Source organism: Amphiura filiformis, chromosome 12 (assembly GCF_039555335.1).
Source record: "Amphiura filiformis chromosome 12, Afil_fr2py, whole genome shotgun sequence".
NCBI classification, from domain to species: domain Eukaryota; kingdom Metazoa; phylum Echinodermata; class Ophiuroidea; order Amphilepidida; family Amphiuridae; genus Amphiura; species Amphiura filiformis.
In genome coordinates, this window is record NC_092639.1 from 20,558,868 (window position 1) to 20,573,604 (window position 14,737).

Below are 14,737 nucleotides of genomic sequence, written 5' to 3' on the forward strand. Positions count from 1 at the left end.
CTATCAGCAGTATATGGCGCATTGATGAACTTCTCAAGTTTATATCAGCAGTAGATGGCGCAGTGAAAAACTACTTGCTATCAGCAGTAGATAGCTCATTGATGAACTACTCAAGTTGCTATCAGCAGTACTGAGATGGCGATTGATGAACTACTTGCTATCAGTCTGCATACAATGTAGAGCATTGATTAATTACTTGATATGAGCAGTAATTGATGAACTACCGAATGCCACACAGTGTCATCGACCCTATATCTTCATGGCAGAAATCGCCATGGTAGGTTGAATCCACAGCCACGATTGGCCATTTGGTTCAGACCTTTGAAGCTCTTTGAGACGAATAATTAGTCGAGGGACATGACTAAGGCTACTCACAATAGCCGGGCAATTGATCTTGGTTGTGCGTGAATAAGCTTGTATACCCCATTGAGGTCAATGGTCATCGACTTTTATACTGCCTAGTAGTGAGTGCAGCTGTACTACACGCTGTAGTCCATACAGGACCAACGCAATATAAAATTAGAATTTTGGTCAGATTTTGAGGTCAAGATGCATGGCCGTTTGTCAAAGCGCAAACTAACGACTTTCATATCTGTTCAACACGTATTTTCAAGTGTATGAGACCACATCTGGTTTCTTGATAAAAAATCATTTACGGGAGATATTCATCATTTTCTAACCCGGTATCCGAAGATTTTCGTCTGATATCAAAATCGTGCATAGCAATTCACGTGTATCGATCCCGTGTATTCATTTTAGTGTCTCTGATGCACCAAATAATTATTAGCCAAGCGATGTCGGTGTGTGCCATGTAGCCGAGTTGGTTTAGGTCCGAATCGACCTGATAGCCTTTGGATTGCTAAAGCTTGACAAAATTTCTTTAAAATAGCAGTGTGAAATTGTTTTTTACCCATCAAAATTGTATTTTAAACCAATAATGCCAGGACGTCGGGTCACATGAAGTGGGCCGAGATGATTGATAAACCTTTATGTTGACCAGTAATGACCACAGCCATTTTATTATTTTAACGTTTGTAATAGGCCTATTTCGATTTAATCAACACCATAGTAACCCTGTAATCTAATCTAAGGGGCTGGCATTTTCTTCGGGGGGGGGGGCATATGGACATGTTTCTATACAAAAACGATTCTCTTTAAATAAACCATCTACGCAAAGTAGATAACCTCGATACACCTGAGCACACATTTTCGTCCAAGAGCTTCCAAGCAGAGAACAGCAAGCAGTGAATTGTCTCATCACAGTCTTTGATTACACTATTGAATGCATGCATGATCAACAGAGCTGTGGAGCTTCTATAGCTGAAAAATGGGCCTCTGTGATTGGTTTTTGTCGAAACCTCAAGTGTTTCCTTCATCCAATCAGAATTTTTTTATATCAAGCGAAAGCTATAACACTTCCCCCTAAAAACACTTTTCGTCACTAGGTCAACAGATACCGCAATTCAATGTTATAGCATGGTAAATATGTTGAAAACTACCCATCCAAGCACATTTTTGACCAAAATGTAGGTTTTAACGGTCAAAACCTCAAGTGTTCCTTACAATATTTTTCAAATTTTAAGTCATGGAATGAAAAAGCACACTTATATTGTCAATATACTAGCGTCATTAGAATGAGTAATGGCCAATTCTCTTTAAATTGCAAATCTTGTACAAAATATTTTCACCTGTCATATCGGTTATAAATTCAATTTGCTAAAGAGTGCTTACAAATTGATATGGGTCCCAAATTTACAAAAAGTCGGCGTCAACAAAATTGCGACCCCATATTTTGGCAACAGAAATTTTATGACACCCCCCCCCCCCCCCCCACACACACACACCACCACCACTATCACTACCACCGATACACATTTGGCTAAAATTGTATTGAAATCAGTCTTTTTGAATAAAATAAACACATGACCTCCCCCCCCCCCCCATGTTTTTCTTTCCAAAAATGTATGACCCCACCCCCTTCCGAAGGAAATACCAGCCCCCTTAAAGTACCCCGATCGCGAGCGGAATCGGTGCCCTGAGCGGAGCGATTTAGTGGTGTGCGCCCACAAGGGCTTTACATTTAATGTACCGACGGAAGTATCGAAAATAGATATCTAATATACCGCTCAACTCTATTGGATACACATTTTCTGCTGAGTTCATATGTGTGTGTGTTTTTCTATGGCAAGTGAATGCGACCTGTAATTTGTCTTTTGTGCCAATTTTCTAAGCATCAAAGATGGTAAGTATTCTTAAAAATAAATGAGCATCGTATCTACCTAAAGACTGAGAATCTCTGATTATTAGGGACACGTCATAGTATGAACAATCTTTATTTTAATTTTTGTTATAATTCATGAATTAAAAACTTTGATTCAAAATTTAAGCTTAACTATGATTCATAAACTATACTATTTTGCAGTTTCTAAAAATTAAAGGGGTTCTCCGGCAATCATAACATTATGTTAGAAAAATAATTATCAAGCACAAATCACATGGTTGTAAATAAAACAAACTCATATCAATTGACCAACGAATAAAATAGTCGATTCTCAACAGGCGACATTCATTCAAAATTCCAGCGCTGAAATTGACTAGACTAAGCATGCTAAGTCAAGTGCAATGACGTCATAATGGTTGTTTGTGCTCAATTGTCGTCAGCCTTCATTGTATTACTGGGACATCATTGCACACAACAATTTCGGCGCCGGGAATTTTGAATATTGTGTGTTGAGTACTGAATGTTTTTATTGTCACTATGTGTTAATGTGTTAAATAGGGAGACATGAAGTCCATGTACAAAGACCAGAATTACATTTCAAATGTACACCAAGGTATTCTTCCCTAACTATTTCACTTACCATGTCACTGTTGCCCTAAACATCTTTGAAGTAAGCTTCCTTGGTTGTATTATGTCTCTGGAAATTTATTGGTCCAAATTTGTAGTCAATACATGTAATCCTGAAATTATGTGTCCTGCTTGTAAGCTACACCATGCTTCAAATTAGACTGCGGAACTCAGTCTTCCATGATAGTCGTCATTTATCATTTGGTCGTTATATGACTATCAGGGAGAGACTGAGTGGTTATGTAATGTACACGGAGGTGCATCCTTAACGTGTTGGTTACCGGTTTTTAATTCATCTTCGTTAGCAATTACGCACACTTACTATTGTACTGAAATTGTCTCTAGTCGTATATGAGGTGATTACGGTTTCTTCTTGTTGATTCCATATTGAAATCAGATGATTATTTCTTACACATTTTAGGCATGAAATCGGTGAGCACGCTCGAATTTTTCACTCATGATCGTCCATGTTTATCGCGCAATGCAATATGGGAAGGAGGGGGAGGTCACAACAGGTCAGAATTAGCATATTCATGATATTACTAATTCCACTTGTCTGTAGGGGATTTAATTGACTTGATTGACAAATCACCCAGGCAGGCGTGAGGCGCGTCCCAATTATACAGATTTTCCTGCTCGCAAGATGTAGCCTATAATAGGTCTATCGAGAATATTTTCAGGTTTGCAAATTGGGATCCGAAATATTTGACACCGGGGGTTCTCAGTACAAATGCCATACGGGGGCGTGCATAAATATGGGTAGCATTTTCAGCCTTTTGGTATATCAATGACCCCTTTTTCAAAGCCTATTTTGGTATATAAATGGGTCCTTTTTTCAAAATTTTCTCAATTTTTTTCGGAAAATAGCTCAATTTTTCCTTAATCGAGCAAAAATTTTCAAAATTAAAAGATCTGTTAGAAAATCGCAGCCAGCCCCCATTGCCGCAAAAGCATGTAGCATACCTATTAAGAAGTGGTAGGGTCCACAGAGACCCGGATTGAAGAAGGTCATCACATGACCATCAGTGTTGAATTATTTGGCAGCTTCGCGAACACTGCGATCACGGCAAAAATATGAAACTACAAATTAGTCTTTGAACAGAAAGGATTCCGCAGATAATGGTAAATTTAGGATCATTGTAGACTATGAAGTCATTAGATAGTCGATCTTTATGTTTTGGTGTGTTACATGTTGTTACAAAATAGGAATTTCATTAACAAAACTCACAAGCAATCTCAACAACTTCCACATGGAGTAATTCGTGTTGTTTATCAGGGTCATAGGTCATACGACACAAATTTTGTGTCTTTCCGCGCCTCGGAAAATGGCTTCTATAGTTAGTGACTAGCTTCAAATGGTGTTGATCAAATCTGGCTCTCTTGCCTCTCAAAATGTCTGACAAAACAATCCCTAACTTTTGACCTTTCATAAAGACATGTGTTATTCTACCAATACCCCACAGAACAGAGACTGTGACTATGAGGTTGATATCATGACTTGCTAAATATGACACATCAGCATGTGCTGACCATGTGCAGCCAGTGCAGGTGAATGAACATGTGGACTCTCAACCAGTCTCTTGTTCAGCATGAATTGGGCTATTGACTACACATGGCAGTGCTATCAAGGCCTTGTGCATGTGTCTAAGGTCTGAAAGGTTATGATTTTGGGTCATGTTGTGAACATATACAATGGACATGTACAGCTGAATTTGTCATGTGGATATTTAGACTTTTATCAATAAAGTAAGTACAAATTGGGGATCATATTTTTCAGATATGGAATAAGGACTTTGAGTGCATTTTGAAAGTGGTATGTGTGTGGGAATTTTTATAACTGGTGCAGTTATCATGTTTTGAAATATACACTCTTTGACAGCTCTCTCCGTGCCTGTTTGAATGCCTGGTTATACCATGTACCCATACACTAGGTATGGGTACATGAGACCAGGTATATTTATGTGTCAACCATATAGATTTGTACTGTAGGTCAAAAAAAGACAAAAATCAGCAAAGTTATGGGCAAATATCTGTTTTTAAAATTCTGCATTTTTCTGCGGCCATCATTTGCAATACCTTACAATGACTTTCTGTACAAAAAAGCAAGTAATGCATCATTTTTCAATACGGCGATCCGTTTTACACAAAGCCTAGGCAATTTATTTTATGAAATCTAACTATCACTGCATGATGACTTTTGTATCAAGGATAAAGTACCAGCACTTTTTAAGACTATGTCTCCAAGTTTCTGGTGTTCAAATTTTGTATTTCCCTAGATGGGGATTTACACAGTTAAGCCATTTACTGTGGTCGCAACTTTTTGAGTTGAATGTCGCCCTCTATAATAAGCAATGTGGACATGCCTACCCAAGGTACTCACACCTCCGTCCCTATGATTTCCACTGACTCTCCGTACGCAGGTCTGAGATGCCTAGGCCTATCTGGTTCAGGGTACACAGTACGGTACCAATTTTATTAACAAAATATTGTGTTTTGTTATTGGTTGCATTTACCATTCTCCGCAATCGTAAGCCAATCAATGAATGCGACGGCCTTCTTCGGTAGTATATACCCAACCACGAAAAGCGAAGTACGTCTAACCTGATTGGTTAAAAAAAACTATGGTAATTGGACAATTGCTAAGCCAGCCAGCTTGCTCGATTCTTAACAGGGGATGTTATTTTACAAAGTTGCAAGTACAATTTTTACCCCCCAGCGCAAAATATAGAGATACCCCTAAGTTAGGGGTATCTCTATATTTAGGGCCCCTAACCACCCTGTGGATAACCCCTAAAGATTTTACCACTGAAAACCAAAAGCGACTGACAACAGAAACTAGCAGACTTAAAAAATAACTGTGCTGAATATGCTTGCATCAGCTAGTGGTTTAGATTTAAGAATAAAGATCACTTTTTGAGAAAATTGATTTTGTGGTAACAGACCAAACAGCTCATAACTTTAATGTGAATGAATAAACTTGTCCGACGGCGAACCCGCTAAAAACCCACTAATTGTGAATGAAAGAGTTGCATCAAAACTACAAAGTGAACATGTTCCAGACCACTTATTCCGCAACGTGCACCCGATTCAATTGCGTAATAAAAAAGCAATGGTCTGAAATAGAATCTGAGATAGGTGAAGACAAGATCTGTTCATCATTTCTGATTAATGCCACAACAACACCGTCCTGTGTCACCGAGCCAGCCTTAGATTGTCTTACTATAGACTTATCAACCACGACTTCGACCACAAGAGTTGGAACAATGCTCATGAATTTGATGATTATATAAACCCTAAATTAAATAAATCGATTAATTTTAAAGAGGTGCAGTACCGGTACTTAATATTAACTGGAAGTGGTCAAATAAGTTCCAGGGTCAAATAGACCAATTGGGTGGCACGTCCCTGTATTCAACATAGATTCAACACTCCTCCTACCCTGTGTGGGTCACAAACTGACAATCACTCTTCTGTTTCACCTCTGAAATTGTTCTTGCTGAGGCCTCTCAAAAGGTAGGGCCTACTGCATGTTGATTTATTGAATTACTAGCTGAAATAAAATGACTGAATTTTATTAACATTTGTTTCATTTATGCAAAATGTTTTTATTATTCTAGTTTCGTAACCAGTATGACAACGATGTGACGGTATGGAGCCCCCAGGGTAGGATACATCAAATTGAGTATGCTATGGAAGCAGTGAAGCAGGGCTCAGCTACTGTAGGTCTCAAATCCAAAACACATGCTGTGCTTGTTGCATTGAAGGTGAGTGAACAAACATTAACACTAGGGTAGTGTTTAAAATGATAATTAATACATTTTGTAGGTTTTGCAGGTATACAAGCCATTTTTCTTCTTTCTGGTATGGTATAATACAGTTTACTGTTGAGTATCAACTATGAATTCTGGTGAGGATCCAAAAAAGATTTTTATAACATTCTTGTCAACAGTTTTGGAGAAATCATAGAACTTGTTTCAAAGTGAAGTTTTATAGAGAAGAAGCAAGAATCAATTGATTCCTGCAAAGTTCCTTTGAAAAAAAATCAAAACCAGGTCTTCATTACGCAGCATAATTTTAACCCTGAGAGATCAATATGGGTGTCCTATGGCAATCCCGGGATGGCAATATGCCAGAGTACTAGCTCACAGAGTTGTTGCTTCACATGCATGTGGTTTGCACATACGCCATATTTTGCAGCAATTTTAGCATTCTATGATGCCATACGTTTCAAGTTTGGTGTGCTTGTTCAGTCGTGGATATCACAAAGTCTTGGTAACTAAATATATGATTGATAATTTCCTATTACATTTGACCTGTCTTTGTGCAGAGAGCTTCATCAGAGCTGTCAGCTCATCAGAAAAAGATCATTCCCATTGACGACCATGTCGGCATATCAATAGCAGGACTCACTTCAGACGCAAGACTTTTAAGGTAAGCAAATTTTTTGAGACTTTCAGCATCACATCACATTAGGTATTGGGCTGTTCCATTTAAAATCCACACTACGTCTGTGGAAGATTTTGAAAATATGTTCCACAGGGGGAGTATGAATTTCAAATGGAATGAACACATAACCAGCTCTATTTGAATTTCATACACCCTCTGAGAAAGATTCAACCTGAATCTTCCACTGAGGGAGAGTGTGTTTCAACTGGAGCTGCTAATGTGTTTATTCCATTTGAAATTCATACTCCCACTGTGGAAGATATTTCCAAAATCTTCCACAGAAAGTGAGGATTTTAAATAGAATAACCCATTGTTGCTGATGGGGCTGAAATTGACAGTATTTTCCAAAAACAATTGATTCTGGCAAGAATGTGTGTAAAATAACGTGCTTGGTTTTATGGGAAGCAATATTGACTCTTGCATTATCATCACAAAAATTGATTGATTCTCTGATTTTGTTTGAATAGGAATTATAATTGAAGACCGAATTAAAAAGATTAGTTTGCGTATGACGTCCTGTTAACCAGACCAAAAATGCCGTACTGTGCAGGTCAGCAACCAATCATGCTGGGAATTTACCCTGACATCAGACCCAAACTAGTCTTTTTAATTGTGTCTTCAATTATATAGTACTACTGATGCTATCTTCAGTAGATAGCAAGATTAAGCCTGCAACAACTTCGCACCAGTTGTGATCCAGGGTTGATAGCAACATCAGTGCCTAGAATCTACCAAGAATCTCTCCTCCCTGAGCACATGTCAAATACACCATAGAAACTGGTTCTGCCATGAGAAACTGGATAGTGTTGCAGCGATCTCTTTTAAGTATTTCAAGTTTGCCAGCATACGGTAATATTACTTAAAGTAACATGTCTCATCACATTTGTTTTTCTTGCAGTAAATTCATGCGTACTGAATGTCTCAACTCTCGTTACGCCTACGACACAGCACTACCTGTCACCAGGCTGGTAGCAAGTATTGGAAGCAGTATCCTTTTTTGATAAATGATTGATTTATGGTATTGTTTGATCTACAGCATTTAAAATTAAGACTGGGATATTTTGGTACCCACCCATCACTATGGTACCCAGGTTGGGATTTCTGGCCCGGGCTACCCAATGGTCATTATTTACTATATTTACAAGCCTCGCCCTGGCCAAATTTGTGTAAAAGAACAGAAATTGAACTGAAAAGTTCAATGGCATTGGTGAGTTGATAAACTTGGTATCTATCCACAAAACCCAATTGACCTTTTTCGTAAATCCCATAAGCCTTTTGAGTAGACCTGAGATGTCGTCATTTGGCGTCAGTGCAGCGTCATGCCAATTGTTTAGTGAACATAGTTACTGCGCATTGCAAGTCGGTGTGACGTCAGATGATGACACCTCAGGTTTACTCGCAGAGGCTTATGGGATTTACCGAAAAGGTCAATTACAAGAGTATGTCAAACGAAGCTGTTGTTTAACTTGTTGCATTAAATATTTTGCTGGTATATATTTTCAATAAATATCATTGCTAAAGTTGTTCGGTTTATATAAAGCGGGAAAATATGACTCATATAAGACTGTATTGATATAGAATGGCATGCATGCAGCTGGGCGCAATGCTTACGCTAGTTGTGCGTTGCGTAATGCGTGACTGGTGCACGCTTATGTGAATTTATGTGAGCGTGAGTTGTGACTATATTGACTCGCGCAGTAACAAAAGCCACATAATTTCTACCTTATATAAGCCGTGCACTCCACTTTGACTTGGTCTCTGGGGATCCGGGTACCAGCCTGTAAATTGCATATAGCACAAAATAACCGGAAAATCCCAGCCTTAGTACAAGTTTATGCATTCTGACTGAAATTAGAACTAAAGTGTTAGTATATAAGACATAGAGTGAAATCATGCTCTCACTAATTACACCTGTAAAGTGGTTGCACAGCATAATAGAGTTCTGGAAATAAATCTAATACTGGAACTTACTTTTTGCAACTTTGCTACGTTGCACAGCATATGTTTAAAAGGTTTTTCACAAAAGTTATTATGTTGCGTTGGAGAAAATTTTGGTTGCAGATAAAAGCAGATTAGATGGCTTGCTTTAGAGCAGTTGAATAAGATTTAGTAAAATAAAATAGAAATTCTTTTTCTTAACGGAATACTTCAGAATCTCAAATCAATACACAGCGATATGGTAGACGACCATTTGGTATCGGGCTTTTAGTTGCAGGTTTTGATGTAAGTATAAAAACTTTCTAAAGTATGTTTTAATTTTTTAGTTTTGATTAACCTTTTCCATTTAGTTTTCCTGGGAGAGCTCATAAAAGAGGATGCTAAAATCACAAAATACCCCTTTAATTTATTTTTTATAGGAAAGTAATTTTAACCCACCAAGGCAAAATTAAGGGTACCGGAAGGAGGTTTATTGCTTGTTTGTATTTTCCTGTGAATGTATTCTCAATGATAAAACCTAAAAACATGATGATTTAAGTTATAGTTCATAGTAATTGCATATTGAATAAATTGGTTGGCTATTTCATAAATTTAAATGAACTAGTATGAATGAAAGTTTTTGAAAAGTAATGCAGACATATTTGTTTCATCCATATTTATACAGGAGATGGGACCCCATATTTACCAGACATGTCCGTCATCCAACTTCTTTGACTGCAAGTGTATGGCCATAGGAGCACGTTCGCAATCAGCCAGGACCTACTTGGAGAAACACATGAATGAATTCTCAGAGAGTAAGTCGGACATTGACACAAATCACATTTTGAGCGTGGTAACATTTCTGTTAAACAAAGTTTTATTAATAGCCCCCAAACTACATATTGTGTTTCAAATTGAATGGAGGAGTTAATGTAAGATAGATTTGATGCATCCTATTCGCTCTTTGTAAGGATATGTCATCTCGCTACCAAAACGGGATCCTCCCTGCAAATGCATGCGTAAAAAGTGCATTTTTGTTTCTCGTGCTTTTCTAGCAATGCGCCAGAAGGCTTTTGCAAAGCGTACACGGTAATTAAAGCATGTGTTTGACAGGCGTATGCACACACAAAATGCACTTTACGGGTTGGCCCTTGTTTTGAGATGGCCGTGTAAAGGGTCAATACAGGGTGTTCCTGAAAGAACTGTATCGTCGGAAACTTAATTGTTTGGGTATTTTAACGCCACAAATAAATAACTGGTGCGGTTGAGGAATAAATCAGCTATCACATACATTTTGAATTTTGACAATTGACCACCCCTTTCGTTAATAATAAGAATTTTACGAAACTCCCTCATTTTCAAACCTTTCCACGGATTCAAATATCAATCGATGATCTGTATTTGGAGAACTAATCACTGCACATCATCAGCGCATGAGGCGTCTATTGTCATTAGATATTTGACACCGAAGAACGGGCAGAAAATGAGGTAGTTTCGTAAAATTCTTTTATTTCAAAAACGGAGCTGTCAATTGTCAAAATAAGTATGTGATAGCTGATATATTCCTCAATCACATCAGTTATTTAGTTATGTGTGGTTTGTGCGTTAAAATACCCAAACAATTTTCCGATGAAACAGTTCTTTCAGGAACACAGTCCAACCTTTTTATTTGGCCAAGGGGCCAAGCACTGGCAGAATAAGTGACAATTCAAGATATGTAAATTATGTGTAATTCTGCATTGAATATCTGAAGTGCTGTGAATGGGACAAGAAAGATGACTCAATATGAGTTATGGTATTTGAGTGCTGTATGCAACATAAATTTGTCCTGTCAAATGCTTCAATGCGTGAAACTTTTTATAAGTATCTTGTAGTTGATGATACCATTATACTTATTTGTAATACTAGTATATTGTAAATACATTGTTAATACTGTATGCTATTTTTGTAAATATTGTGTATCGTAATATATTTTGTTGCTATAACATGTATACAATGAGGGCCTGCTTGAAAAGCAGTACTTGTCACTGAAGCAGTATTACCCTCAATAAAGAAAGAATAAATAAATAAATAAATAAATAAATAATAAATAAACTAAGCTGTCAAAGTATCAAGCCCATGTAAATCCCATTCTGTCAGTCTGCATGACATCACTTGCGATACATTGCATCTTCCTATTGGTTGCTTTTGCAGATATTTGGCTGTTCCATCTCGCCCCCTCGGACACGAAGGGGACACTTACCATTGCACTCAATAGGGGAAATCACAAAACATGTCATAAAATAAATGCCTCTTGATGACACAGTTCCAAAAGTTTGATTTCTTATCAGGGAAATCAACTTTAAATAATTACCACAGAAAAAGCAAATTGGTATTTTCTGTGCTGAGAAAATTGACTTGAATTGAAAGCCCCTGTACAAACAAAAACGTGAGAAGTGGGTAAGTGCAATAGATGGAACAGCCCCGACCGAGAGAATGGCCAGATTAGAGATCCATAAGATAATGAAATATGTGATGAGAAATGTAGCAAATGATTGCCATGCCTAATCCATCTGTGTTGATTATTTTTTAGGTACGATGGAAGAGTTGGTAAAACATGGTTTAAGAGCTCTCAGGGATACTCTACCAAATGAAACAGAACTCACCACAAAGGTAGGAATAAGGATAGTGACTTATGAGCAGGGTTTGGTTTTTGCCGGCAAAAACCTGTTTTTGCAGGCAAAGTGGCAAAAACAGGCAGAAACCTGTTTGGCGAAAACTGGCAAGATCTTGCATATAGTTAGTCAAATATTAAAAAGTAACACAGAAAAGCACATAATCTGTCACACACAACTTTCAATGAATCATTCAGCATATTTTTTTTATTTCTCAATATATAATTACAAAATCTGGCCTTGTTACACTCAGGAAAGTATTTTTGTAACTTAATAATTTGTTTTGAGATGAAAAAAGTGAACTATTTATCACTTATTTAGTTTTTGCCAAAAACTGTTTTGCCAAGCATTTAAAACCACGGTTAAAACCACATATTTTTTTTCATCTGTGGCAAAACCTGCACACTCTGCTTATCAGACTGCCTTTTCTGGTAATTGTGTGCTGGGGGCGGGGCTCAATTATAAGTGTGTGTGAGTGTATGTTTGTCCTGGGAATTGACCTTTTCAGCATCTGTTTTGAAATCGTCAGAAATTTGCTCGGAAAGATGTTGCGGTGGTAAACAAATTGGTATAATTGTTCACAATAATCTCTTCCTTGCTCTTCCTTGACACAGCATATTGAATATGTGAGAGAATGCACATTCAAATCACTAGTATTTGATTGGTTGAAAATGTTTTGATGATGGCGCATGATCAGTGTTTTTTCTGAAATGGTTCATAGGGTTCCAAGAATACAAGGGCAAAGTATGATTTGGCCCTACAAACCTGAAATTAACCCTCAATAAAATTGTTATTCTATAAATCAAAGAGTGGAGAGAAGCATGTAATATTAAGTTCCTTGGGAATAACTATAGAATACCTACCACACCAAATCTAAATCGAACCCTAACCCCTAAACCAAAAACCTTAAACCTAAGCAGACCAGGTGCGGTAGGTATTCTATAATTATACAGTTCCTTGTCTAAGAGCTCAACACAGACATGCCAAACTTTTTTGGGTTTGAAACAATTATTGGAACCACACATTTAACCAAGTGTCTATTGTGTCTTTTATTTGTGACAGAATTGCTCAGTAGGCATCGTTGGAAAAGACGACAAGTTCACCGTCTTTGAAGATGAAGATGTTGCCAAATTTGTATCCTTTTCTATTCGCTTCATATTATTACCTGATGGGTGAGTGTTTGGTGTGTACGGCCCTGGTTGTGTTTGTAAACACTAGTATCTGACCGGTCAGGTCAAGTTCTGAATTGGCCAATTTGATCAGCCGATCCGATCATCAATTACTCCCAATTGTAAACAATGGCTGAATAGACTGCGAGTAAATTTCACCTGTATTTTGAAAGAGTACTTGTACGCAAATAAGTATTATCATGATTATGTATGCACTGAGCATAAAAACCACACTTGGTCTATTCAAATTGAAATCCACACCCCCTCTATGGAAGACATGACCTTGATCTTCCACATATGGAGTGTAAATTTCAAATGGGGTTACCTGAATGGGTGACTCCCTTTGAAATTCACAGTCCCTGAGTGGAATTTGAAGGTTATGTCTTCCATGATTTCAACGAGAATAGCCCATTTTGTATTTCTGTCCATTGCTGGTGGATACACAACCACAAGGATGATATTTTGGTATTAGAAAAAATCGGTATCATAAGCAGCGTTCGAAATAGGGCCGGTCAGCCGGCCATTGGCCTGTAACTTTTGGCCTGGCGGTAACTTTTCTGACTGGCATCTAGTTGCCGGCCCGGCTGGCCGGTAACTTTTTAAGGCATATTTAAAACACTGATCATAAGTAGTAGTTTCCTTAACGTACCGTCACACAGCTGGCTGGTATCGAGTCAGTGCCAAGAAGCCGACGAGGAGGACCACCACCAGCCGAAGGTGGGGCACCAGCTCCCATGGACACAGAGGCCGCTGATGCCGCCCCAGCAGCAGCACCAGATCCAGCCCCAGCAGAGCCCCAGGTTGAACAGCCCATGGATCAGCAATGACCATAGACTACTGTCAAATAGGGAAGGATTTAGTTGTGTACAGACGCCGGTTTATTGCGTTGTCAATATTTCACTTGAATATAAATAGCTTGAGTCAGGGACATCAGTATGTGGAATAACATGCTGTCTGCAGTGGCGGGCTGGCGGCATCAGGAAAAAAAAATTCTGGGTGGAAAGGGATGGGGGGGGGGAATAATCTCCCACATTTATAAATTGTAGGGGAAGGCCTCTCATTTTGGATATGTGGGATAAGCAGCCTAAAAGCCCAAAATGTGGCTCTTGGGGAACAGAAAGGGTCTTGAGGGAACTGAATCTATAAAAAAAATTACTGGATGGCGATTCCTTGGGAACTGATTTTGGAATGTGGTCATATGAACCAATTTGGAACTTAAGTGGCATCATAGGGAACCATTTTGGACTTACAAAATACAAACTAAACAAAGAGATAACTGATTTAGAACAGAAGGGGTCTTTCGAAGACTGGTTCAATAAAAAAGATAGTTCTAAACATGGGGTTTACAAACTGATTATTGAGTTAAATGAGGGTGTTTAGTACTTTAATTGTAAGGTAAATTCAAAGATTGTACAGCTGAAAGTCCAAAATGTGCAAACAAAATGTCTGCTTTAAATAAAAAGAAATTATAATTTTAACAAGTTTTTTTGGGGGAAACAATACAAGTATATTTTTCTGGCAATTAGTAAAGTGCTGATGTCACTGACTCTAGAGCAAAATACCACATGGGAATGTTCAGTTATTTTGAGTGCATAGCAGCTCAGATTAGGCATTGGGGAAATCATGGGTATGAGGATACAAGAAGGCTTCAAAGAAAGACCATTCCCAGAGACAGTGCCATTGAAGGGGATTCATCATGCTAG

At 38.1% G+C, this 14,737-nt stretch overlaps 1 protein-coding gene across 1 annotated transcript; it reads left to right on the forward strand.

Annotated features, from left to right (window-relative positions):
* The first annotated feature begins 2,107 nt into the window (after positions 1 to 2,107).
* Positions 2,108 to 14,515, forward strand: LOC140165926 (proteasome subunit alpha type-1-like). Its single transcript, XM_072189269.1, has 9 exons — positions 2,108 to 2,242; positions 6,466 to 6,612; positions 7,176 to 7,279; positions 8,193 to 8,281; positions 9,447 to 9,517; positions 9,897 to 10,026; positions 11,784 to 11,863; positions 12,928 to 12,999; positions 13,694 to 14,515. Exons 1-9 carry the CDS (start codon positions 2,240 to 2,242, stop codon positions 13,859 to 13,861), a joined length of 864 nt encoding a protein of 287 aa, XP_072045370.1. The 5' UTR covers positions 2,108 to 2,239; the 3' UTR covers positions 13,862 to 14,515.
* Positions 14,516 to 14,737: the final 222 nt, after the last annotated feature.